Source organism: Tamandua tetradactyla, chromosome 19 (genome assembly GCF_023851605.1).
Source record: "Tamandua tetradactyla isolate mTamTet1 chromosome 19, mTamTet1.pri, whole genome shotgun sequence".
Classification (NCBI taxonomy): domain Eukaryota; kingdom Metazoa; phylum Chordata; class Mammalia; order Pilosa; family Myrmecophagidae; genus Tamandua; species Tamandua tetradactyla.
In genome coordinates this window covers 6,571,994-6,595,276 of record NC_135345.1, presented here as the reverse complement: position 1 = coordinate 6,595,276, position 23,283 = coordinate 6,571,994, and the positions used below count along the sequence as shown (strand labels likewise).

General features: G+C 56.6%; 1 protein-coding gene across 3 annotated transcripts in view; it reads right to left on the bottom strand.

Annotated features, from left to right (window-relative positions):
* Positions 1–23,283, bottom strand: part of PPP2R2C (protein phosphatase 2 regulatory subunit Bgamma) — a 153,338-nt gene that overhangs the window by 8,889 nt on the left and 121,166 nt on the right. For all 3 annotated transcript variants that reach the window (XM_077136356.1, XM_077136358.1, XM_077136357.1), the window contains exons 6-8: positions 19,795–19,959; positions 7,364–7,533; positions 2,375–2,466 (exon numbers count right to left, since the gene is read on the bottom strand). In XM_077136356.1, the coding sequence (XP_076992471.1) occupies positions 2,375–2,466; positions 7,364–7,533; positions 19,795–19,959 (427 nt within the window). The remainder of the gene's footprint in view (positions 1–2,374; positions 2,467–7,363; positions 7,534–19,794; positions 19,960–23,283) is intronic.

Here is a 23,283-nt window from a genome sequence, read left to right as displayed (position 1 = left end):
ACAATAGCTGCTGCTCTCTTCCCTCCCTCGGGCTCCCCAAAACAAGTCTTGCTGGAGTTGGCTATGGGAGGGGGGAGGTTACAGAAAGCCACCCCACTGGTGCAGCCTCTACAGCTCTCCGCCAGGCCACCCTGGGTGGGCATCCCATCAATACGAGGACATTTTAGCTCTGGTCTGCAGGCATGGGGACTCGTGCTTCTCCTCTTAGATTGGAGCCCCTGGCAGGCGGTGTCTCGGGACCCCCATGAATAGGACATGCCTGGCTTAGAGGAATGCTCTGGAGACGTCTGGTGAATGAAGTGGGAGGAGGTGGCTCAGCCCAGCGCCTTTCTCAAAGGCTGACAGTTATGGTCTGGACACCAGGCCAGGGGCTTGGGATGGGGGTGAGTCCCTGGTCCACCCCCCAGGCACCCCATACGCAAGGGAGGCAGACAAGGCCAGAGGCAAGGAGAAAACATGAGCAACATGTCACAACAGGGAGGGATGCTCGGGAGGCAGAGCAAAGGGGAACGGACCCTGTGGCACCCCAGAAGGCTTCCTGGAGGAGGTGGCCTTGAGCTAACAGCAGAAGTGAGCAGGGTTCCAGGGGGAAGGAGCAGAGCCAGGTGTGGAGGAGTGAAAGCAGGGTGAGGTGGAGTGGGGCGGCATGTGACCTACAGGCAGGAAGTAGGAGGTAAGAGGCAGGAAAGCTGGGCTCTGGCAGGTCCAGCTGGGCACCTGCAGTGAGATGAACTGCGCCGGTTCAGTTGCCTGGTCAAGGCCGCCCCCTGGTGGCCATAGAGAGGAAAGATGGGCAATGAGGTGTAATTGCGGGGTCCCGACCCCTAACACACACACACAGTTCTGTCAGATCACCATGTGCCTGCACTTCATTGCTCTCTGGAGACCCCTACCAGGGTTCACTGGGAGCCCTCAGTGTATCCGAGGTGCCCTGTCCTCACTGAGGGTGCAGGGGCCTGGACAGAGCACTGTGGGTCCAAGTGGACCACACCCCATGCAGCCTCCATCCTGGCTTCCTAAGTGTCCAGAGCGTCTCCCACACCAGTGTCTCTGGCTGAGGGCACTGCGCCTGCTTGGAGGCCCCTCGGGCCCAGTGAACCCCAGGCTGTCGGCTCCTGGCGCACCTGTGTCCCTGCACAAGGGTCTGGCCCTGCTCGGTACTAGCTCTGCTTCCAGCGTGGTTCCCTCCTGGTCCTGGTCCTGTCTTTTCTGCCCCTGCCTCTCTCCCCACTCACCTGTCCTCATGGTCCCAGCGTGTCCTGGGGGCAAGGTCACAGAGCATACTAATGGAGAAACCCTTCCAGGCAGAAGGAAGAAGGGACCAGCTTGCTCCTGGCCTCACATGTGTGACCCCTGACACACATGACCCCTGACACGCATGAACCTTGACACCCATGACTGCACCATCCACGTGGATGAACGACCTGCCCCGGATGACCCCACCCTGCTGGACGGCGGAGCTGGGAGCTGAGGGTGGCCAGTGAGAAGCGGGATGGGGGAAGTTCCGGGATGGGGGAAGTTCCGACATGGGGGCCAGTGTGGGTTCCACCCCCTCAATCGTCTTGTTGGCTGGAGACCCACTTCCGGGTTCGGGCGGCTAGACCAGGAGGCGGCCAGCGCCTGCCAGGCAGCACAGGGTCAGGGCCAAAGAGCCCATGCTCAGCTTGTGAGGCCCAAAGTCAAAGCTTTGGCGTTGCAAGAGAGAAGACCTTTATACTTCAGAATCTTAAGCCCTCCAAGACCCCAAGCCAAAAGCTTATGTGATTTGCGAGAGGCATCCCTGAGCCCTGGGCCATAGGGAGACGAGAGGTGGTGGGGGCGGGGGGATGCACGGGGACAGTGAGACGGGCCTCCCTGTGCACGCCCGCCAGCCAAACCCCAGGCTGTGGGGCACAGGAACCCAGGGCAGGGGGCCTCCAAGAGGTGTCTGGGCACCCAGACAGCGCAGGAGCTGGGACGGGTGCCCCAAACCCCGGTAGGCCCATTGGGGGTACAGCCACAGCAGTGATGGTGACAGCGGGTGCCTGGGTGGTCCCGTGGCCGAGCTCCGTGTGGGAGCAGGTGCAGATGACAGTAACCGAAGGCCTGTGGGGGCCGGGCTCAGGAACAGCCCTCAGCCCCGATCACCTGGGGCCAGGTGAGGGACCATGAACGGACTCCACGTTCCCACCTCCACCCAGTGGAAAAGGGACCCAAAACGAAGCAAAGCTTCTTTTGGCAACAGGAAAGAAGTTCTGCCTTTTGCATCTCAACTCTGCGGCCTGGCATCAGTGCCAGCTGCAAGAGAGGGTGAGCCAGGCCTCAACACCTGGACCCCACAAATTCCCCGCAATGCCCCTCAGCCGGGGTCTAGGGCCTGGGGCCGGAGGCTTACCTGTCACTCCCGTTCCAGGCGCACTCAAACTTGTCGAAAATGCAGTCGTTCTCATACAGGGAACACAGCTTGCTCCGGAGGTAATCGTGAACCTGGAGAGAGAGGGGCTCGCAGTGAGCAGAGGGGGAGCCCGACAGCCCGGCCCCTCCAGGAGGAGAGCACAGGGTCTGGGGGGTGCTCCCAACTCAGCCCACTCTTGCAGAAGGGACCCAGCCTTGGCCCAGGGAAGGCAGGTGCCTCTCAGGAGCACATGAGTGACCCCTGAGCTGTGGCCGGAGGGCACAGTACCAGGGACGGTCACAGTGACGAAGGGAACACCCACAGTGCCGGGTGCTGGGCCTCTGGAGGTGGTTGAGGTGGTCACAAGTCCAAATGATGGAAAAATCATAATTTAGTTCGGTTACCTTTTGAGGTTCTTGTGCTTTTCCCTCTGGGAACTTCATATTTTAAAACCCAACTCAAAGGATCCCTTCTCCAGGCAGCTTCCTTGGATTGCCCCAGGCGTCTTGCCCTCTCTCTGCCTCTTTCCACAGAGTATCAGATGAACCCATGACCCCTGACCCTCAGTTACTATGTCGATCCCTCTGCCCAGAGTTTTCACCCCTTGCTCTTTGCATGGAGACTTCTTTGGGTCTTGCCTGTGATGCCCCCTCCTCAGAGAGGCCCTCCCTGACCACCCACCTAAGCAGCAATTTGCTCCCCTGCCCCTTCTGCATTCTCTGTATCCTGTTTGGGTTTTTCTTCCAGACACGTGTAACAGCATTAATCAGTACGTTTTACTCGCCTATTGGCCAGCTCAGCCTCCCCACTCACCCCCTTAGGAGACCCCAGGGGGGCTCCCATCTTTAAAGCCCGGCCATGCCCCAACAGCTCCACCTGACCGCCCAGCTGCCTACCGGACACCCCACAAGGCTGCCCACAAGGCATCTCCAGGACCGCTGTTCACACCGAGCCCTGCTCCCTCCAGCCCCCACCGCCCCCCACACCCCTTGGAACAAAGGGCAGGAATGACAGCATTCCAGGAAATACGCCCTGGTCAATCACACCCCAACACTTGATCTACCGGAATCCAGAGAGGCCCAGAAGCTGCTCTGCTCATCCTAGCCCACACTGGCAGCCCAGCCCAAGCTGCCACCACCCTCTCCTGCTTGTCGCAATGGGGCTCTCGGCTTCTGCCCAGGCCCTGTCTATCTCCTCAGTCAGCCAGAGGGATCCTTTCAGAATGTTAGTGGGATCAGGTTGCATCTTTGCTAAAAACTCTCCAGGGCCTGCAAGTTCTTTTGGGACCTCTCTGACCTCAGGCTCTTCTCTGCCCATCACTCACTCTGTTCCAGCCTGGTGCCATGCTGTTCCTGGGACACACTGAGTATGCTTCTGCCTCAAGGCCTCCACACCTGCCCTTCCCCCTTCAGGAATATCCTTCCCCCAAATGGCTACCTCCCTGGCTTCCCTCAGGCCTCGGCTTCCTCATCTACTTGGCAGCGGCCCCTGACTTGTTTTATCTGTGGCACTTTTGGCAGCTTGTGGTTATTTTGTCTATTTTCACGGCTGCTGGTGGATCTTCCCTACTGGAATGGAAGTCCTTCGAGGTAGGACCTTTCTGTCTTGTCGCCACAATTTTCCACTGTGGGGGCATCACAGGAGCTCCCAGGTCTTTTAGAATGAAAAAGCGAATAAGAGCTCTGGGGTGGGTGAGGTGCCTTCAGCCAGCCGAGAGTGGAAAGAGGGGGAAGAGCCCAGAGAGGGGAGGGACCCAAGGGAGGAGGCAGGGGTGAACCCTAAAGGTCTAGCGTGCACAAGGCACAGCTGGGCTCAAAACAGGCCCAAGGCCTGGGATGCCCAGGGGTGGGGCTGCTGGGTCGGGGTGGCCGGCCAGGACGGGGGTGGCCGGTGGGGATGGGGGTGCAGCTCCAGCTGCGGTGCAAGCGGAGAGGGGTGGAGGCGGCTGGGCAAGAGGGAGAGGCAACCGGGAGCCCACTGCTATTTCCCTACTTCCACCCAGAGGGGTCCAAGCAGACCAACCGTGAGCCAGGGGGTGGGCTCAGGAGGAAGTCGCTTTTAAACCTACAGGAGGGGTCCCTGAGGGGCAGCCCCCGGGAACATGGGAGGGAGAAAGGCTGATAAACCCATACAATGGGAGGGGTCCTTCAGAGCGAGCCAGGAACAGAGCCCAGCAGGGGAAACAGGATGGGGGTGGGGCACTGCTAGTTGTTTCAGAGGGGGTGGCCGGCCACCACCCATCCTTCTCCAGCACCCCACAACCCCTCCACTCTCTTGCCGCCCCTCCTGGGGATCCTTGTGCCTCCTGACCCACACCCCTAGTCTCCTACAACCCCTCCTGGGGAGCCTTGGCCCCCTGAGCCCCCAACCCCACCCCCAGTCTCCGGTCCCCCTCCTGGGGCCACACCATGCAGAAGTTCACCGTGTCCCTGTCTGTCTGGGACCCTGCAGGTGAGGCTGGGTCCCCCCCCAACTCCAACGAAGGGGGACAGAGGCTCCCTGTCTTCATTTCCAGCCACAGGACAGAGTTTCAGATGCTCAGGTTTACCCTGTCTTGTCCGCACTCCTGTCCACACCCCAGCGCGTCCTCCTTGCTTAGCCCAAGCAGCCTTACTGACGCACTTGTCCAAACTCGCGCACCGCTCTCTCCTGCCCTCTGGTGGCTGGGTCAGGAAGAGCTCGGGCTCCAGAGAGACAAAAACCTGAGCTCCAATCTGAGGTCTGCTGCTTGCCAGCTGTGGCCCCACAGAATTTAACTCCATTTCCCTCAAATAAAACGGGGTGGTGAGAATACTGGTCCTACCTCCCAGGGTGGCTGGGAGGCTCGGATGAAGCCAAGTGTGCAAGGACTTTGTCTAATGTGGCTCTCACAGAGGACTGGCTCCCTCAGTGCCCATCTCCCCCCTTTCTCCCTGCCTTCCTAAACGACAGAGGCTAGAAAGCTAATTACTCATTTTCCCAGCACCATGGTGGTTGACTGTGGATCACTATAGCAATGAGATGTAAGATGTCTTCTGAGAAGGGTCCTGGGAAGGCTTCTGTTATCTCAATATAATGTGCAATAGGCCCAGCAGACACAGCCTATCAGGTTTCCTCCTACCTCCGGGCTGGAATACAGGCAGGGTGGGCTGGAGGTGCAGCAGCCATTTTGTAACCATGAGGTATCTCACACAGAGGTGGAAAACCAGCACTCAATGGATGACAGACTGGATCACAGAAGGAGCATGGGATGGAGGTCACTGAGGTCTCAAAGCCACTCACCGTTCCTGGACTGCCCACTTGCAAGCATCATGTCACAGCAAAATAATAAGCCTCTGTTTGTTAAGTACTGCAAGTCAGCCAAACACAATCCTGCTACACAATTTCTGGTATATAATAAGCAACCAGAAAATGATAGTTGTTGCGTTGCTTCTATGCAATTATTATTTAAGAATCAATAGGTCAACCAGGCCAGAAGCCAGGAGACCAATGCCTGTCATTCTTTCACGTTTTGAGGTCCTCGAGTCCTTTGAGAATTTCTGAAAGCTACAGACCCTTTCCCCCCAAACGACCTTACAAAACACTGCACATCATTTCAGGGGGTTGCAGGCCCTCACTGACTACAGGGATTGAAAGGGCAAAGGGTTGTAATGGAGTTGGAAAGGGCCACTTCCGGGTGGGCCTGGAAGGGGGCCCTGGGAGGGGGCTTGAGCAGCCGTTCCCACAGGCCTGAACAGGGGTTATTTCATCCCTGCCCACCGGGGGCTTCTGCCATTGCCAGGGGAGACAGAGGAGGAGGTGACACCTTCCTGGGGTGCGCAGTGCAAGGAGGGAACTGATCCCCCAGCCGAGGGAAGGATGGGAACGGAGCAGACCCCCAGGTTGTCTGTGGGCGAGAAGCTTCCAGGAGCACGCTGTTCACACACACCCCAGCCCAGACTCAGAGCTCCCCATCTTCCAAGCTCTGCCCCCCTTCTCCGTGGAGCCTCTTCTGCCTCCCAGGACACTTCTCTCCCCCAGGCCTGGCAGAGGGTTTGGAGGTGCAGAGCTCCAAGTTTGGGTTCTGTATCGTGGCTCTGCTGTTGCCATCCAGCTGACACCTGCCCCTGTAACCTCTCAGGGCCCCCGATTTCCTCCCTGCCCAACATGGCTGATGGCACCCCACTTCGAAGGAGCTGAGGACAAGAGTGCTTAGGGCTTGGGTTGGGCTGAGTTTCCAGTGGGGTGTTCTCCCACTGCTTCCGGCCAGCTGAATCTGACCCATCCTACAAAGCCCCTGTAAAAATCACCTCCTCCAAGAAGCCTTCTGGATCTCCCCAGCCAGAGGCATTGCTGGAAACAGCTTTAAAGCAGCCCCACATTTCCTTTAAGTGGGAACCCCAGGTGGATTTTGCTTTCTACCCCGTAACTCATTCTGGATCCTAATAGAAATATAATGCTCCCTTCCCCCAGTCCAAACCCATGAGCACTACAGACTTTCAAGGAAGGTGTCCCAGGTCTGCCCTGGGCTGGGACAGTCCCCTTGCTGCACTCCAGGGTGTACAGAGCGGGCTGAAAGGCTTGTGCCAAGGACTCTGAACTGTCACAGGCTGCTCAGCTCACACCTCGTGGAGAGGGCAACAGCAGCTTACTGGTGAGTGGACACGGGCTCCTGGGAAGGGAAGCCGCCGCCTGTGCTCTCAAATGGGTCTGACGCTCCTCTTGGTCCCCACACCTTCCCCTCCCCCAAACCGGAGCCCCTGATCCCAAACTGCAGGCCTGGTCCCAGCCAGAAAGCAGAGGGCTTCCTCAGCTCCAGGGGCCCAGCAGAGCTGCGGCTGGGGCTCAGCTGCTCCCAAGCCACCTGTCTTTGCCTGCGAAGCAGCACGCAAAAGCACCCCCCCGGCCCCCCACTTCCCAACAAACCCCCAACACCCCCCACCCCTGCTGGCACGGGAAGGCCTGGGGAGGGGGGTTCCCCATCCTGCAAAGCACACACCCCCACCCCCACCCAAAGGCCACGGTGCCCACCTGGTAGGTTTCGATGGGCCTCGCCTCCATGTTCAGGTCCCAGACCTTGACCGTGAGGTAATCCCGGGTGAGCATGTACCGGCCGCTGTGGCTGAACTTCACGTCCGACACGGAGGAAATGATCTCGGAGAAGAAGGAGCGGTTACTGGGGTCCTCGGGCTCCTCGAACACTGCAGACACAGGGGAGTGGCGAGGCCGTGGGGGTGAGGGTCCCGGGGCAGATGGACAGAAGACGCGGCATCACTCTGCGCACACGCTGTCCGCTTGCTCGTTCCCTCATCCCTTCCACCACCTCACCTGTCATTAAATACCTAGGAGGCAGCAGGCCCAGGCTCACCCTCCAAAGGGGGCAGAACCAGGTGCGGGAAGGGCTTCTTTGACTGGGAGCAGATGCTGGGCTGGCTTCCTCCCGAGCATGACCTCATTTAATTCCCCCAAAACAGATCCCGGCGCCATTATGATGCCCACTGCCAAGAATACTGGGGCCCAGATGGCAGCAAACCACAGCCGAGAGCCCAGAGAGAGGAAGTGATGGAGCTGGGGTGGAAAAGCGTCCGTCCTGAATGGGCTGGGCTCTACTGCCCACAGGGGTAAGGCTGGACGCCGGCGCTGCCGAGGTGGCCCGGTGTGCTGGGCAGCGCCCTGGACGGGGCTGGGGCTCTGGTACTCATCGGCCTTTTCTCTGTTCAGGGTGCAGAGGTACCTGCATCGACCTGCTCACAGGTGGGCTGTCTTTGGCTGGCGTGGGGCTGTAATAGAATCACACCTGGCCACCCAGAGAGGTAGCTCAAGTCTCCTGTTTGCTCCTGGCCTGCCTATTACCCTGGATCAGCCGCTTCACACAGGAAGTTACTGACCTGGTTCTTGGAGGCAAGAGAACTGCCCCTGCCCAGATGAGCCCTGCCTGGGACGGAGCGAGCCATGGGCAGCTTCCCCAGCAGCATCCCTCCCTCTTACCCCAGTAACCAGGCCTTTCAGATGTTGAGTTTTGCAAGCAGCAGGACCAAGGACATGTGCAAAGGCCCTGCGGCAGGGACAGGCTGAGAGGCCAGTGAAGACAAACAGGAATGAGCAAGGGCTACCCCAGGCTGGGCCTCACAGCCCATGGTGAGGGGTGAGGATGACACTCCATGGGACCTGGAAGCCACCAAGGGTCCAGGGCAAGGGAGGACAAGATCTAGGTAAAAGGGGTGGGGAGGAGCAGCGGGAGACCAGGCCTGATACCCTTCCACCCAGAGGGAAGATTCCAGCACCTGGGACACCAGGGCTGCAGAAAACCCCATCGGCACAGGCAGGAGCCACAAAAAACGTGAGTCAGCTCCAATGGGCCGAAGGCCATCCCCAGGGTAAGAAAAGGCTCCCGAGGTGACTATCAGTACTGCCTCTGGCATCCCTGACAGTCACAGCAGGGGAGGGGAAGGAGACTCGGGAGCCACCCAGCTCCCGCCTCCACCCGCGACCCTGCCCCGCCTGGGACACTCCCGGCGGGGAGTTACGCACCGACATGGGCAGACTGCAATATGGAACGTCAGTGATTTCAGCGCACCCTGCGTCGTAAATGAAAAACAGGCTGTAACACGTTCCTCTGTAAGGAGGGCCCCCTGACCCACCCCTCAAAACGCTCTCAGGTTTCCGGGTGCCGCCCCCTGACCTTAAACTCCCTCCATCACTGCCAGGATGCGTTTTCCAGCAGCCTGATCCTTTGTCTTTCAATAAGCGCAAGCGGAAGGGTGGACCAAAGAATATGGCAGCATGAGAAGGGAAGGGAAGCTGGGGTGGAGGGAGGCCGGGGTGGAGGCTGGTGTGGAGGCCGGGTGGAAGGAGGCTGAGTGGAAGGACTGTGCTCTGGGGAAAAGGCTGGCCATGCCCGCCTCATCGCCTCTCTGAGCCTCAGGCTTCTGGGCCTCCCATCAAGTGAGGCCCAGCACAGGTGAGTTCACACATGACCACCTCTTCCCTGCCCCCGTCCCTCCTCTTGGAGATCCTCTCCAGCTCCACATCTGAGGCCATCATCAGGGTCACAGGAACCCTTGGCCTTGACCGCGGTGAAGCCAGGTCGCAGGAGGGCGCCATAAGCCAAGAGAGGCACGTCATCCCATTGGCAATGGGGAGCCACGGCGGGCGTGCAGCGTGGGGGGGCATGCTCCCTGTGGTTTCTCAGGACCCCCTCCCTGCGGTGTGGAGGACACGGGGTGGGTAAGAGGGCAGGGAGAAGGGCGAGGCTGGTGAGGAAACGGCAGCCCAGAGAGGTCAGGAGATTTGCCTGTAGTCACACAGCAGGTAGGGGGTGGACCCTGGATTCTGAGCAGACTGAGCTTTACTCAAAGAGGCTGGGCCCAGCTCCCACACGCCAGGTTCCCACTAGCCTGTCAGGTTTGGTGTTAAGAAACAAACATTCTAGATTGTCAGAGCTTATCATATGAGAAATGTTATCTATTTGTTCACTTCTTTGTTTTACTTTACAGGAAAAAAAAGTTCCTTGTAGAATTTCTGGGCATTTAACAGCCACTGATAAATATATACATAAACTAGACATTAAACACAACTGGTCCTGGTGTCTCAGAATTGCAGCAGAGGCCTGAAGCCTAGAACCACAGGAGCAGTGCCAAGAGCCTGGATTTTAACGGCGGGACCCCCGCCCAGGGTTGGTACATGGAGGCCCCCCTCTGGAGACAGGGACTGGCCTCTCCTCCTCCTTCCCCCGAGGGGAGAGGGGGCTGCCCTATCCCCACTGCCCAGAGTTAGGGATACGTTTCCTGCATTTTGGGGGACACAGCGTGTGACAGTCTTAAAACATGGTTCTTTGGCACGCCTCCCGTGGAGAGGTGGCATCTCCGTCCCTCCCCCTGAATCTGGGCAGGCCTTCCCAGCAGAGCCTGCAGATCCTGGGGACGACGACGCAGGGTGACTCCCCAGGCTCCATCACACAAGGCCAAGCTTGTTCCTGGGCTTGAAGCCCCAAGCCGCTGTGGAAGGAGTCCAAGTCCCGCGGTCATCAGGCTGGTGAGGCCACATACAGCCACCCCAGCGGCCTGGCCCAGAGGGGTCCAGTGCTCCAGCCATTCCTGCCACCGTGCCAGGCAGGGGGTGGGGGGTGGGCAAGCCCCCAGCATCTGAGCATCCCAGAGGAGGCCAGTTACCAGGGAGCAGAGACAAGCCAGCCCGCTGTGCCCTGGCCAAGTTCCTGACCCACCGAATTCAACCATAAAACGAGTGCCATTTTCCATCATTGCGTCTGGGATGTTTTGTTATGCAGCAACAGTAGCTGCCACACAGGGGCTGGGTGGCTCTGACGTCTGAGGAGGAGGATGGCTGCTTTAGGCCCATGGAGCCCAGCACCGCCACACCCAGGCCCACCCGGCCGATCCATCTCTGGACGGGTGGTGCTGTGTGTCCATCCCTCTCTGTCACTCCATAGCCGCTGCCGTAGGACACCCTGAGTCTGCCTCCACCTAAGATTGCCTTCTCCAGGGGGCTTCCCTGGCACCAGGTGGGGGGTAGGCGAGCTCCTCAGTCTTCCCACGGCCCCGGGGGCTTCCCCAGGCATGAATTATACCCAGAGGCACTCAGGGAGGGGCTGAACCCCCCACCTCTGCTGTTCCCCAGGAGAGTCTAGTACGCAGTTCTCGAGGGCCAGCCACCCCCCACTGTGCAGGCAGGACAGCCACCGCGGCCACTGCACCGGGTGTGCTTCCAGGACCCATGGGACAGTGCAGGCAAGGCCTCTCCAAAGCTTAGTTCTGCTCACGAAGGGAGCTGTCCCAGGCTGGTCAGGCAGGCGCCTCCCCGGGACGTCAACCCCTCTAGGACAAGGGTCTGAGGTGCAGGGAAGGCCAGGGTGTCTCAGTGGGTGAGATATTGAAAAGACTCCTGCCCTCTGGGGTGCATGGTCAGGGCGGGGAGGCCTTTGGGCAGCAGGACTAGGGCAGCGGGAGGGCCGTGAGTTGGGAGCTTCCTGACTTTGCATATTTAAGGCTCTGAGAGTCTTAGCCAGTTGTCTCCTCCTATCTGGCATCTCGCAATGTCGCCGTCACACATGGGACATGTTGACAAGCCCCCGTTCTCAGTTCCCTGCTCAGTACAGGGTCCCCGGAACCCATGCGAGGCATGGGGTGCTCAGGCTCTGCAGGACGGGGCCCAACCTTCCTCTCCTGCCTTACACACACTCTAATGGTACCATTCTTTTGTCTAAAACCCTCCATGGCTCCCCAGTGCCCACAGGATCAAGGCTCAAGCTCCTACATGTAGCTAACAAGCTTCTTCATAATGTGGCCCCAACCCACCAGCCACCCAGGCCTCACCACCTGCAGCCACATCCCAATCTCCGTTCTAGCCAGGGCTCCAGGGCTGGGACAAGGATGAGGTCAGAGAGGAGCCTGAACACAAATTGTAAGGAAGCACTTATTTAATGTGGCCCTGAGAGGGTGCTTCTCCTTAAATTTTGCACCCAAGGTACCTCGCTTGTCTCACCCTTGCACCTGCTCTACCACGTACCAGAGAGCAGAGCAGAAAAAACAAAGAGGTTTTGGGTTCAAATCACACGCTCCACAGCTCATGCTTTTGGCGACCTTAGGCAAAGCCCTTCACTTCCCTTAGCCTTAGATCCCCCACCTGGAAAATGGGTATATCAGAGGTCTTACCTGGAGAGCACCAGGCCCAGAGTCTGACTTGGAGCAGCTGCTCAACAAAACTGCATAGCTGTTTGTATAGTTATCATTTGTTGTTTTCTCTCCCTTAGATTCCTTTCCTACTTGTCCTTCCTACCAACTCCTATAGACCCCACAAAACCCAGTCCCAATGTCCCATTTTCTGAGCATCTTGTCTAGATGCTCAGAGCTCTGCCTTTGTGCCATGGGGCTGTGACTCCTCAGGGCAGAGGCCCTGCCCCTGTCATCGCTCATCTAAGCACCCCACGAGCATGGAGCTTGTCACAGGCTGGGCACTGGGCATAGAGCTGAGAGAACACTCTGGGGCTGCCTGTCTGGGTCGCCCCTCCTCCACACCTTACTGATGCTATACTTGTCCAACCTAAGGCAATTCTGCTTGCATTCTCAGCCCAGGGGACGCTTTCACTGAGCATCCATGATATTCGCTCTGTGTCCTCCGTGGCATTTGCTATGTGACATGCCTGTCCATGTCAGGATGACAACGGTCTTTTCTTTGGGATGGGTGGAGAGGTGGGGGTGAAACTGGGCAGGCAGAGTCCATCAGATGAGGATGGGGGTGAGGGGGGTGGGATCAGGGTTAGATAGTGGAAATGTACAGCTTTAAGCCACAAACTCAGGGACAAGCGTGCAGGTCGACAAGACAAACAGGGGGAGCCTGTGGGTCTTGGGAGGCAGGGAACACGGAGGAGATGGGCCCAGGAGCAGAGGGTCCGCTAGGGTCCTGCTCAGTTGTCCCTGGCCACCATGGCACAGCCCCTCCATGCTGTGGCATTATGCCAGGATGTCCACATGAGTGCAGTGAGCAGGCACGCTCAGGCCAGCCCTGCTGGACTCTAGGAGGAGCCCAGGCCAGCCCTGCCTCCGGGAGCACTGGCCCGGGGAGGAGCTGGGAGGGACCTGTGCAGAGCAGCAGCAGGAGGATCAGATTTACGGATCGGAGGGTGGACAGTCTGTGCACCTGGGGGGCCACTGTTGGGGGCAGGGCCTCCTGCACGGCCACCGTTCCCTGCACCTGCCACGGTCAGGAGGGTGAGGCCATGCAGGGTGGGGCGGAGCACAGTAAAGTCTTGCCAGGTGAAGAGCTGACTTTTATCACCCCCTGGTTGTAACTTCCCTCCCTTTTCCCAAGTCTCAAAGGCTTCCCTGCCTACGCTGATGACATGCCCAACCCATCAGGCCCTCCCTGACCTGCCTTCCAGCCCTTCGCTCAATCCATCAGCAGATTCAGTGGGCTGTGAGCACCGGGCATGGGACCCGACCAGCTTCCCCCGCTCCTGGGGCCTGCCCTGCTCCAAGAACCAGTGCCTTTCACCTCCCAGCTGGTCCTGCTGTCCACCATGCCCCAGCATTTACTCCCCGTTCATAGGGGAGGTGACAGCACGTGTGCCAAATCTGAATCCACAGGACGGAGACCATCGAGAAACAGTGTGTCCCACAAGAGGAGAAGGCCTCGGCAGGGGGGTGGTCTCCAAGGGCCACCAACATTTAAAGGGCAGTGGGCAAAACACCCGGGAAGGAAACTGAGTACCACCCCTCCCACAGGTGGGGAGCTGCGGGTGTTCAGGAGCCCATCACATCACCTGCCCACAGCCCGTCCACAGCCCTCGTCCCTTTCAGAGTGAGCTGGAAGCTCCTGCCCGGGCTTGCAAAGCCTCTCACTGTGGACACTGCCCACTCCGTGCGCCTCTCTGACCTCACCTCCTGTGCCAGTTTGAAAGTGTTATGTACCCCAGAAAAGCCATGTTTTCAACCTGATTCAGCCTAACGGGCACAGCTGTTTCTTTTAATCCTGATACAATACTGTAAGTTGGGAACTTTCAATTAGATTTTCTCCACAAAGATGTGACACACTCACTTGTGGGTGTTAACTTTTGATTAGCTGCAGATGTGACTATCCATTCCAGTTGGGTCTTGATTAGTTTACTGGACTCCTTTAAAAGAGGAAACATTTTGGAGAAACCTCAGAAACAACAGAAATGACAGAGCCTATAGAAATGACAGAAGCCTCAGAGCCGACAGAAACTTCACAGCAGAGCTGACACAGATGCCGACACGTGGAAAACAGAGACACGGATGTTTGGAGATGTTTGGAGCTCAGCAGACGACACCATGAGATGTTAAGCAAGCCAGAACCTGGAGAGAGCCAAGGGAAGCCAAGAGATGAAAGCCAGCCCTGGAGAAGCAAAGTGAGGAGCCCCCACAGGAATAGAGACTGAAAGCAACGGAGCCCAGGGGCAAGGGACCAGCAGATGCCAGCCACGTGCCTTCCCAGCGGACAGAGGGGTTCCTGACCCATCAGCCTTTCTTGAGTGAAGGTAATCTCTTGTTGGTGCCTTAATTTGGACACTTTCATTTCCTTAGAACTGTGAACCTATAACTTATTAAATTTCCCTTTTTAAAAGTCATTGCAGTTCTGGTGTATCGAATTCCAGCAGCTTCCAAACTAACACACCTCCTCTCTCTGCCCCACTGCTGCGCTCTGCCACAAAGACCTCCCAACCCAGCCCCAGGGCCTTTGCACTGCTGTTACTTCTGCCTGGGATTTCTGACCTGGCTCTGCTGTCCCCGGGCTGCAGGCTCCCCAGCAGGGCACAGCTGGGGCTGGTCTTGTTGCCCCAGATCCATTACTAGGGACAGACCCTGGGGCTCAGCAGTCCCCCTTAAACCATCCTGGCTCACCCATAATTTCCAGTGAGATCTCTTAGCTCTCACGGCTACTGTGAAGATTCAGTGAGAAAGAGCACAGCCTGGTAAACACGAGATTATCCATGCACCTTGCGTTGCCCTAAGCCACTAAATTCGCAGTGACCTGTTAGGACAGGAAGACTCAATTTCCCTGTCTGTAAAGCAGGCAGTGGACACCGTAGCCTTGAGGCAATGAAGCTGAGCCCAGCGCCTGCGAGCGCCAGGACCCCACAGATGCCAGCTGCTGGGGTGAACTCACCATCCTGGGCCCGGCACGCGGCCGGGTCCACGGTGCCCACGAGGCCGCCGTGCTCCCTCTGGGCAGGCCCTGTGCTGTCAAAGGCAGAAACGACTGTCTATTTTAAGAAGGTATTTCCAGTCGTTTCCATGGTAACCCTGTCACTGATGACTCGCAGACAAAAGACCAGTGTTTCCACTGCCTGGGAGAGAGAAGGGAAGCTGGAGGCGGGCCCGGGGGGGGGGGGGGGTGTCCTGCACCCCAGCAGGGAGGGGACCAGGTACACACACCCCCCACGTCTCGGAGCCCCGGTTTTCTCATCCCACCCACGGCAGTGACCACTCAGGGAACCTGATCACCTTCTCGGGGCACATGGCTGGGCCCACCCCACTCCGGGGGGCACCAGAGAGACTCAAGGGGGGAAGAGCCAGCTCTCACCACCACGTGCTTTTAAAGGGTTAACAACGCCCTGCTAATGGGACTGGGCACCCACAGAATTCCTTGTGAGAACCAGACCAAACCAGATCGGCCGAAGAGTACGGAGGGACAGGTATTTCAATGACTCATTCCTTATTTATAGTGAATTAAATGGAGAAGGGAAAACAGAAGATGTAAAGGTGTGATAAAAGACTGGGGAACCATGCAGTTAAATTTAAACCCTCTTAGTGGCATTAAAGAGAAAGTTTTTGGGCAGGAAAATGAATCTGAGAATGGAGAAAAATTTAAAATACAAAATTAACTCCAAGAGAAACTGAAAACTTGCATACATCAACAATGAAAAAAACTGATTTGGTAGTAAAAAAATTATACCTCCTTCAAAAAGAGACCTTACACATTTTACCAAAACTTCAAGGAGCAAATATATATGTATTACATATATGTTTTCTCTTATTTCAGAGAAAAGACAAAGAAAGCTGTTCAGCTCATTTTGGGAGATATTATTGATCTTAATAAAAGTGAGCAAAGAGAGTTTAAAAAAGAAAATTAACGGCCAACCTCATCTATGAACATAAACGAAAAGGCTTACATAAAATCTTGGCATATCAAATTCAACCCCAGCCCTGTCTGTGGTGATTCAGAACCATGGCCTAGGCGGGGCAGGGCATTCTATGTTTCAAAAGGCCCAAAGAGAGTCCCCCGGGCACCTGCCAGGAGGCTGCTGGGAATCTCAGCAGGAGTCCAGGCCCCAGGCATGTGCCCCTCCCTCTGTATCTTGGCCCTACAACTTTTCAGAACGTCCATACAACTCTAGAAAGAGGTGAAAACCCCCGAAGTCCAAAAGTTAATATTCCCTGTAGTCCCTCGAAATGGAAATGGGAAATAAAAATACAGCTGAGTCACAAAATATACAATAACATTCCTTGCACCTCTGAGTTGGTGGACCGATTCACACGTGGGTCACACACTGCCAGGCTTACAATTCTAGACCTGAACTGACACTTCCGCACCTGGGTTTATGTTTTAGTTTGCTAAAGCTGTTGGAATGCAATATACCAGAAATGGAATGGCTTTCAAAAAGGGAATTTATTGAGTTACAAGTTCACAGTTCTAAGGCTGTGAAAATGTCCAAACTAAGGCATCCAGGGAAAGATACCTTAACTCCAAAGAAAGAGCCGATGAAGTTTGGGGTTTCTCTCTCAGCTTGCAGCCCACATGGCAATGTCTGCTAGCCTTCTCTCCGCATTTCATAAGCCTTTCCTGGGAGTGTTTTCCTTCTTTATCTCCAAACATTGCGTGGGCTCTGAGCTTTTTCCAAAACGGTTCCCTCTTAAAGGGCTCCAGTAAGCAACCCCACTTTGAATGGGCAGGGACACATCTCCATGGAAACCATCTAATCAAAAGTTACCACCCACAATTGGGTGGGTCACATCTTCATGGGAGCATTGTAAATGCTCCCAGCCAACAAAACTGAATGAGGATTAAAGAAACTTGGCTTTTCTGGGATATACAACAGATTCAAACTGGAACAGCTTAGAAAATGGACGTTTGATGGCTGCCACGTGCACACACGTTTTCTGTTCAAAGTTCAAATCCACGCTTTAAAATATCAATACACAGAAAAATGTCAGGAGAAAGTAGCAATCTCTCTCTCCTAGCTCCATCCCTCAGGGACAATTTCTGGCATATTTCTTTCCAGTGTTTTCTCTGTTTCCGCTTTTTGGCCATACAGTCACTGCCCTGGCTTGTTTCCCTCCACCAAATCATTTAACATAGCTGCTTCCCTATGTCATTAAAACTCTTCTTATTTTCAATGGCTGAGCACTATTCTATTATGTGGGTTGCCGCTTGCTCACCCTTTACTTGGACCTTCGTCCTCTCGGGACAAGGTTTATGGGGAAGCTTCGTCTTCCTTCCCCTGGGCCAGGGCTGGGGTCAGGGAATGGACCTGAAATGGAGGTGGTTCCTGGAAGACACTCTCTTCTCTCTTTCCCAATCTTTCCCTTGACCCAGAGTGGCACTCAGGCAAACCCTGGGGTCATGTGTGGCCAGAGCCACCACAGCGAGTCTGAGACAGTTTTAGGGAAAAGCTCCTGTGGCCAACAGAGCCATGGAGAACCCGTCCAGGTCCCTGGAACCTGCGCTTATGCTGAGATGAAGGCCGCAGACAGAACGAAGGTTGCTAATCAGCTGACCTTAAAATGGAGAGATTCTCTTGGATTTTCTGGGTGGGCGCCATGTACCTACAAGAGCCCTTAAATGTGGAAGATGGGGGCAGGAGAGCGAGAGGGCCAGAGAGATGAAATGCGACAAGGACTCCACCGGCCACTGCCTTGAGGACGGAGGAAGGGGCCATGAACCAAGGATGTGGGTGACCTCTAGAAGCTGGAAAAGACGAAGATGTGGATTTCCCCCAGAATCTTCAAACGGCACCCAACCCTGACACCTCTTCGGCCCAGGGAGACCCGGCTGGACTTTCGGACTTCTGAATTGTAAGGGGATAAATGTGTGTAGTTTTAAGCCACCAGTTTGTGGCCTTTTGTTCCCACAGCCACATAAAATGCAGACAACCGTTGGGCTGATCCTCGGTGACCCCCGGGGTCTCTGCCGGCCCCTCGGCTTCCCAGCCATCCCATCCCGACACCGACAACCCCCTCGCCTTTATCTCCAGTGGGACCCCTCCGGTGGGACCCCTCCCCTGAACGCACATCCAAAGGGCCCAGCGCCCACCCATTGCCACTCCTTGGCGCTCCATGCAGATCTCACATGTAGCACGTTCAAAACAGTCCTGGGGCCACCCGCCAAGAAGCCCCCCATACCATGCATGCCATTCTGGGCCTGGCAGAGCCCCCCACCCCACCCCTTCACCCAGCCGCTCCCGTCCAAGCTGCGGAGCCACTAGGGACTCGTTCCTGGATGCCCACATCTGCCCTCCTTCAAAGAACATCCAGAATGTTCCGTCTCCCTCCTCTGCCGAGCCCACCCTCCCTCCCCACACATTCCTCTCCAGTCCGACTCCTGCTCCCACTCCCGTCACATCCTGCCCTTGTGCTCGATCCCCGTTAGCTCCCCAACCCACTTAGAGTAAAACCGAAGGCCCAGCCTGGGCCTCCAGGGAGGGACAGCTCACCCTGTCTGTCTGTCTGGCCTCACCTCCCGCCATCCTCCCTCCCTGACTCACAGTGCTCTGGCCCCTCTGGCCTGCTGGAGCACTCCCACCTCGGAGCCTTCGCCCTACTGTGCCCTCCTTCTAGAACATTCCTCCCCCTCGCTCCCTTGGGAAGCCTCCATGCACGTGGACAGGGGCAGGCGGGTGGTGCGAGAGGAACTGGACCCGGGTCGGCGGAGGAGCACAGGGGCTCAAGGGGCCACCCCGCAGGTGTCCACAGGGCAAGGACAACCACGGAGAAGGCCGTGGGGGAGGCGGTGGGCAGACGGGACTCTTCCCCTCGCCCCCACTCGGCCAAGGAGGAAATGGGAGGGGTGGGAGCTGAATGCCCGGGTGAAAGGAAGCTCCTGGAGGCGGGCACTGTGGGCCCCGACACTCCAGCCACCCTCTGCCCCTCCACAGCGACCTTACTAAAGCCCCCCCCCCCAAGGCTAGCAGGCCACTCAGCCACTCGTGTGTGTGTTTGTTCTCTCAGCCAGTGATTCCCAGACACTATTCTAGGCAGTGGGGTAGACACAGAGACGGGACAGACAGACCTGCCCTGCCAGCCCCTGTGCCCCGGCGAGGCTATTCCAGGTGGCTGCTGACCACTGCCTGGTCCTGCAACCTCACCTGCCACACCCCAGCATGGCCCAGCCCAGCCTGGCAGGAAGGGCGCGGGACAAGGTGGCCAGAGCTGTGGCTCCTCACCGCTCAGGTCAGGACACCTTAGGGCCACCCTCCAGTTTCCTCTCCTGAGCAAGACCTTGCTGTGAGCGGCGCGCCTGGCTCAGAGCGCACGACGACATCAGCGTGAGCTGCACGGTTTGCGCCCTTGAACCGTGTCGCCCCAGACCCCAAGGGTGCCCCTGTGACACCCCTGGGGTGGGTTCTAGGACGGTGATGTGACACGTTACAGACTGCCCACAACGACCAGGGGAATAAAGTAGCTCACAGAAAGTTCTGCAGGGGGTGGCCAGCTCTGCGAGAGATGTCAGGAAGGCTTCCCAGAGGAGGTGACACCGAGTCTGGTCCCCAGTGTTGGTCTCCTTGGCCTGGGGATCCCAGCTCATTTCTGACCCTCTGTCCTACAGCCTCCACCCTGCATGCCCGGCAGTCCCTGGCAGTGTAGGAACCCTGGGGAGTCACGGGAGCAAGAGCCTCTGAACACTCCTGGCCCCATCCCTGCGACTCCAGCTTCCCACCTCCCGGCCCTCTGGCCCAGGCCCCTCACCGCGAGGTGGGCGTCACTTACACTTGGAGTGTTTGTCGCACAGGGCGGCCGCCCGCATGTCGCAGAGCCGCAGGGAGCCCTTGCTGCTGCTGTAGACAAAGAGGTTGCAGTGGTGCGGGTGGAATTCGGAGGCCGTGATCACCTCCGTGAGGTCCTCCATGTTGGCTGGCTTGATGTCCACGATGTCTGCGCAGCACCGTCAAGGAAAAAACCCGCAAGGGTCCGGGAGCTTCCCCGAGCCTGGTCCACCTGGACCCTCCGCCCTGCCCACCCCACGGCCCCGCCCACCTGGACCCTCCACCCCTCCCACCACATGGCCACACCCACCCGGACCATCCACCCCGCCTGCATGGATCCATCGCCCCACCCACCCGGACCCTCCGTCTTACCCACCCAGACACAGCCTCAACCACACAGACCCCTCGGCTGTCCCCTCCCTGCTTGAGGTAGGTCCTGGGCACTTGCTGGTCTTCCCCAGCAAATTGAGGGATGACCCCCCACCCTGTCCACCTTCCCCCATCTTCTGCCAAGCTGAAGGAAAGGAGCGTTTATTGAGCGCCTACTACATGCTGGGCCCTGGACACCGACTTATGTCTGGAGCCATGCTGGGGGTGTCTGGGCTAACCCCAATCCACACAACCCATGCCCCTTGTTCTGCTCACAGGTACCAGGTTTTCCCGTGGGGAAAAGGCTCTCTGCCTTCTTCAACCATGGGTTTGGGTGGGCCAGTGGGATGGACTCTGCACTCAGCTCTGACTGGTTACCCCACCCTGTGTCTTCCAGACCCCACCCTCAGTAACTCTGGAGGGATGCGCGCAGCATGTCGGATGTACCCACTGACTTTCTAGGAATGCTGGAAGCAGGCTCCCCCATCTCTGCTGGGGGCAGGGTAGATAGGAGGAATTGGAATCTGCTGCCATGACAAGGGGGAACCCTGGAGCTGCCAGGAGGGCAGGCAGGAGAAAGGACAGAGAAGAGAAAGGCCTGACAATGCTGTCTGAATCCTGGATCAAGCTGGACCTGAAGCCGCTGCCCCTGGACTGTTAAATCCAGAAACCGGTGGATTTAAAATTTTTGTTTAGGGTCAGGATGTTTGTTGCTTGCAAGGTATTCCGACTCATCCTCTGTGCACAGAGGAGGCAAGCTCCTTGTCCAGGGTGCCTTTGACAATCAGCAATAAGGCCATATCCAGCCTCATGGCCTCCCAGGCAGCAGAGCCTGCTCTTTTCACCTCAGCTGCCCGCAGCAGCGAAACCGATCCGCTCAGTGACACTCCAGGCCCAGCCAGCCCCCTGGCCCTCTGAGAGTGACGCCCCTGGTTTAGGGCCAGCCCTAAACACACACAGCCCTCCCGGGGGTGGGGTGTGGGCCTTTGCACATGCTGTTGCCTTTGACTGGAATGCCCCCTCCGCCCTCACCATTTGTACACAGGCCCTGCAGTCAGAGGGCCTGGGGCTCCAAGCCCAGCTCTGCCAGCTGCTGGCTGTGTGAGCCTGGACAAGTTCCCCTCCTCTCTGTGCCTCTGTTTCGTCACCTGTACAATGGGCAAGCAGTGCTAACCACACAGGTTTGCAGTGAGGACAGAAGAGGAAAAAAAACCCTGTACACCACCTGACACATTGTAAAGCTCAACAAACGTCGGCTCGCCTTCTTATTTCCCATGATTTGGAAAACACTGGTGGAAGCACTGAGACTCACGCTGCTGGCCCATTCTCCGCCCCCCCCCCCCCCCAAGCCAGGCCCTCCTGCAATAAGAGGCATTTTCCACCTCCTGTAAACAGAAGTTTCTAAAGTTTCAGAAAAGATGGCTGAATCTGTGCAAACAGAGGGACTTAAGAGGGTCTTTGTGCTCATGCTGAAATCTTATTTCCTAGGAGCACATCAACCAGAAACCAAGAATCACGTAAAACGAATACGAAGCTCAGCTGTAAACAGGAATGAAGTCCCCATACAGGAAATGACATGTCTTCAAGGAAACTTGAAGACATCACGTTGAGTGAAATAAGCCAGGCACAAGAGGACAAATACTGTATCATCTCACTGATCTGAAACAATTAGAATAAGCAAATTCACGCCAGAATGTAGGATATACGTTACTCGGGGACACAGTGAGGACAGAGAATGCTAAGTTAAGGCTGAAAGTGTCCAGGGTTCCTAACTGGAACGATGGAAATGTTTTCCTAATGGATGGTGGTGACAGCAGCACAGCTCTGCAAACATAATCCCTGGCGCCGAAATATATATTTCTGAATGTGGTTAAAAGGGGAAGTATTAGGCTGTATATATGGTAACAGAATAAGAAGTTCCAAAAAAAAAAGGCAATGAACCACACGAGCATTGACCCCGAGGTTGACCCTGGACTGTAGTTAATGGTACAATCCTAAGCACGTGCTAACAGCAATTGCAATAAATGCTCCACACCCATGCAAGCTGTTAACAATAGGGCGGTGCATGTGAATCCTGATTTTTATGCATGATTGTTCTATAAACCCACAACTTCTCTAATAAAAATGTTTTAAAAATATATAAAGAAAGGAAAAAATGAACTAAACCCTCAGTGCCTGAACTGGTTTCCTAGGAAACCGTGGTTTTCTGGTATGATAAAAAGAAGCAGAGATTAAATAAAGGAAAATGACACTGAAGGTTGAAGAGAAGAAGAACGCAACCTTCTGCGAAGGCAACTTCATCTCCACGCGCCATCCTTTGCTGGCTAAGATGCCTGCCGACCACCTGCCGTGAGGCTCCACCTGCTCGAAAATGGTTTTAAATTTCTTATGGAACCTAAAATGGCGTCTAGGGAAAAGGTGTAGACGTTTATGAGAAATGTCAAGAACATCAGTACAACATCTGTTTAATGTTCTGTGCCAAAGTGTCGGGCAAAACGGGATCTGAGTTCTCCCTGCAGCCCTGGAAACATGCGCCAAAGCCGAAGGCAGCAGGTGGCCACGGAAGCCCCCAGGCCTTGGGGACGCAGCTCGGGTTTATAAATCCTGGTCCTGTGGCTGGCTGGCTGGTCTCACCTTATTTCATAGTGCTCTAACCTCACGGGTGGACATGCTCCTGTGTCCCCAACATTCCAGGTTCCCTCCTGGGGGAGACCTGTCCATTGGCCCCGCTGAACTCAGAGCGGCCAGCTGATTTGCTGCTTTTGCCAATGAACGGAAATCAGAAGTGACAAGCGACTCGTGTCACTTATAGGCAGAAGGCTTAGCACCAGCCCATGGGTCCCTCACCTCTTTCCCCTGGGCTACCCCACGGTGGATGTGTATCCCGAATGAGAAATGCACCTGGGCTGCTTAAAGCCTCTGTGACGTTCAGATTATTTGTAACACGGCATAACCTGACCTTCCTGCCTGCTTCACTAGCCAAACCGCTCTTCCCTTTCCCACCTTGGGATATTTTATAACCATCTCGATGGAGAAGGAGCGGAGGCTCGAGGCCTGGGCTCCTGAATCACCAAGACCAGATTCTTAATATACCAAATGCCTTTTTACTGTTGCTTGATGTGGG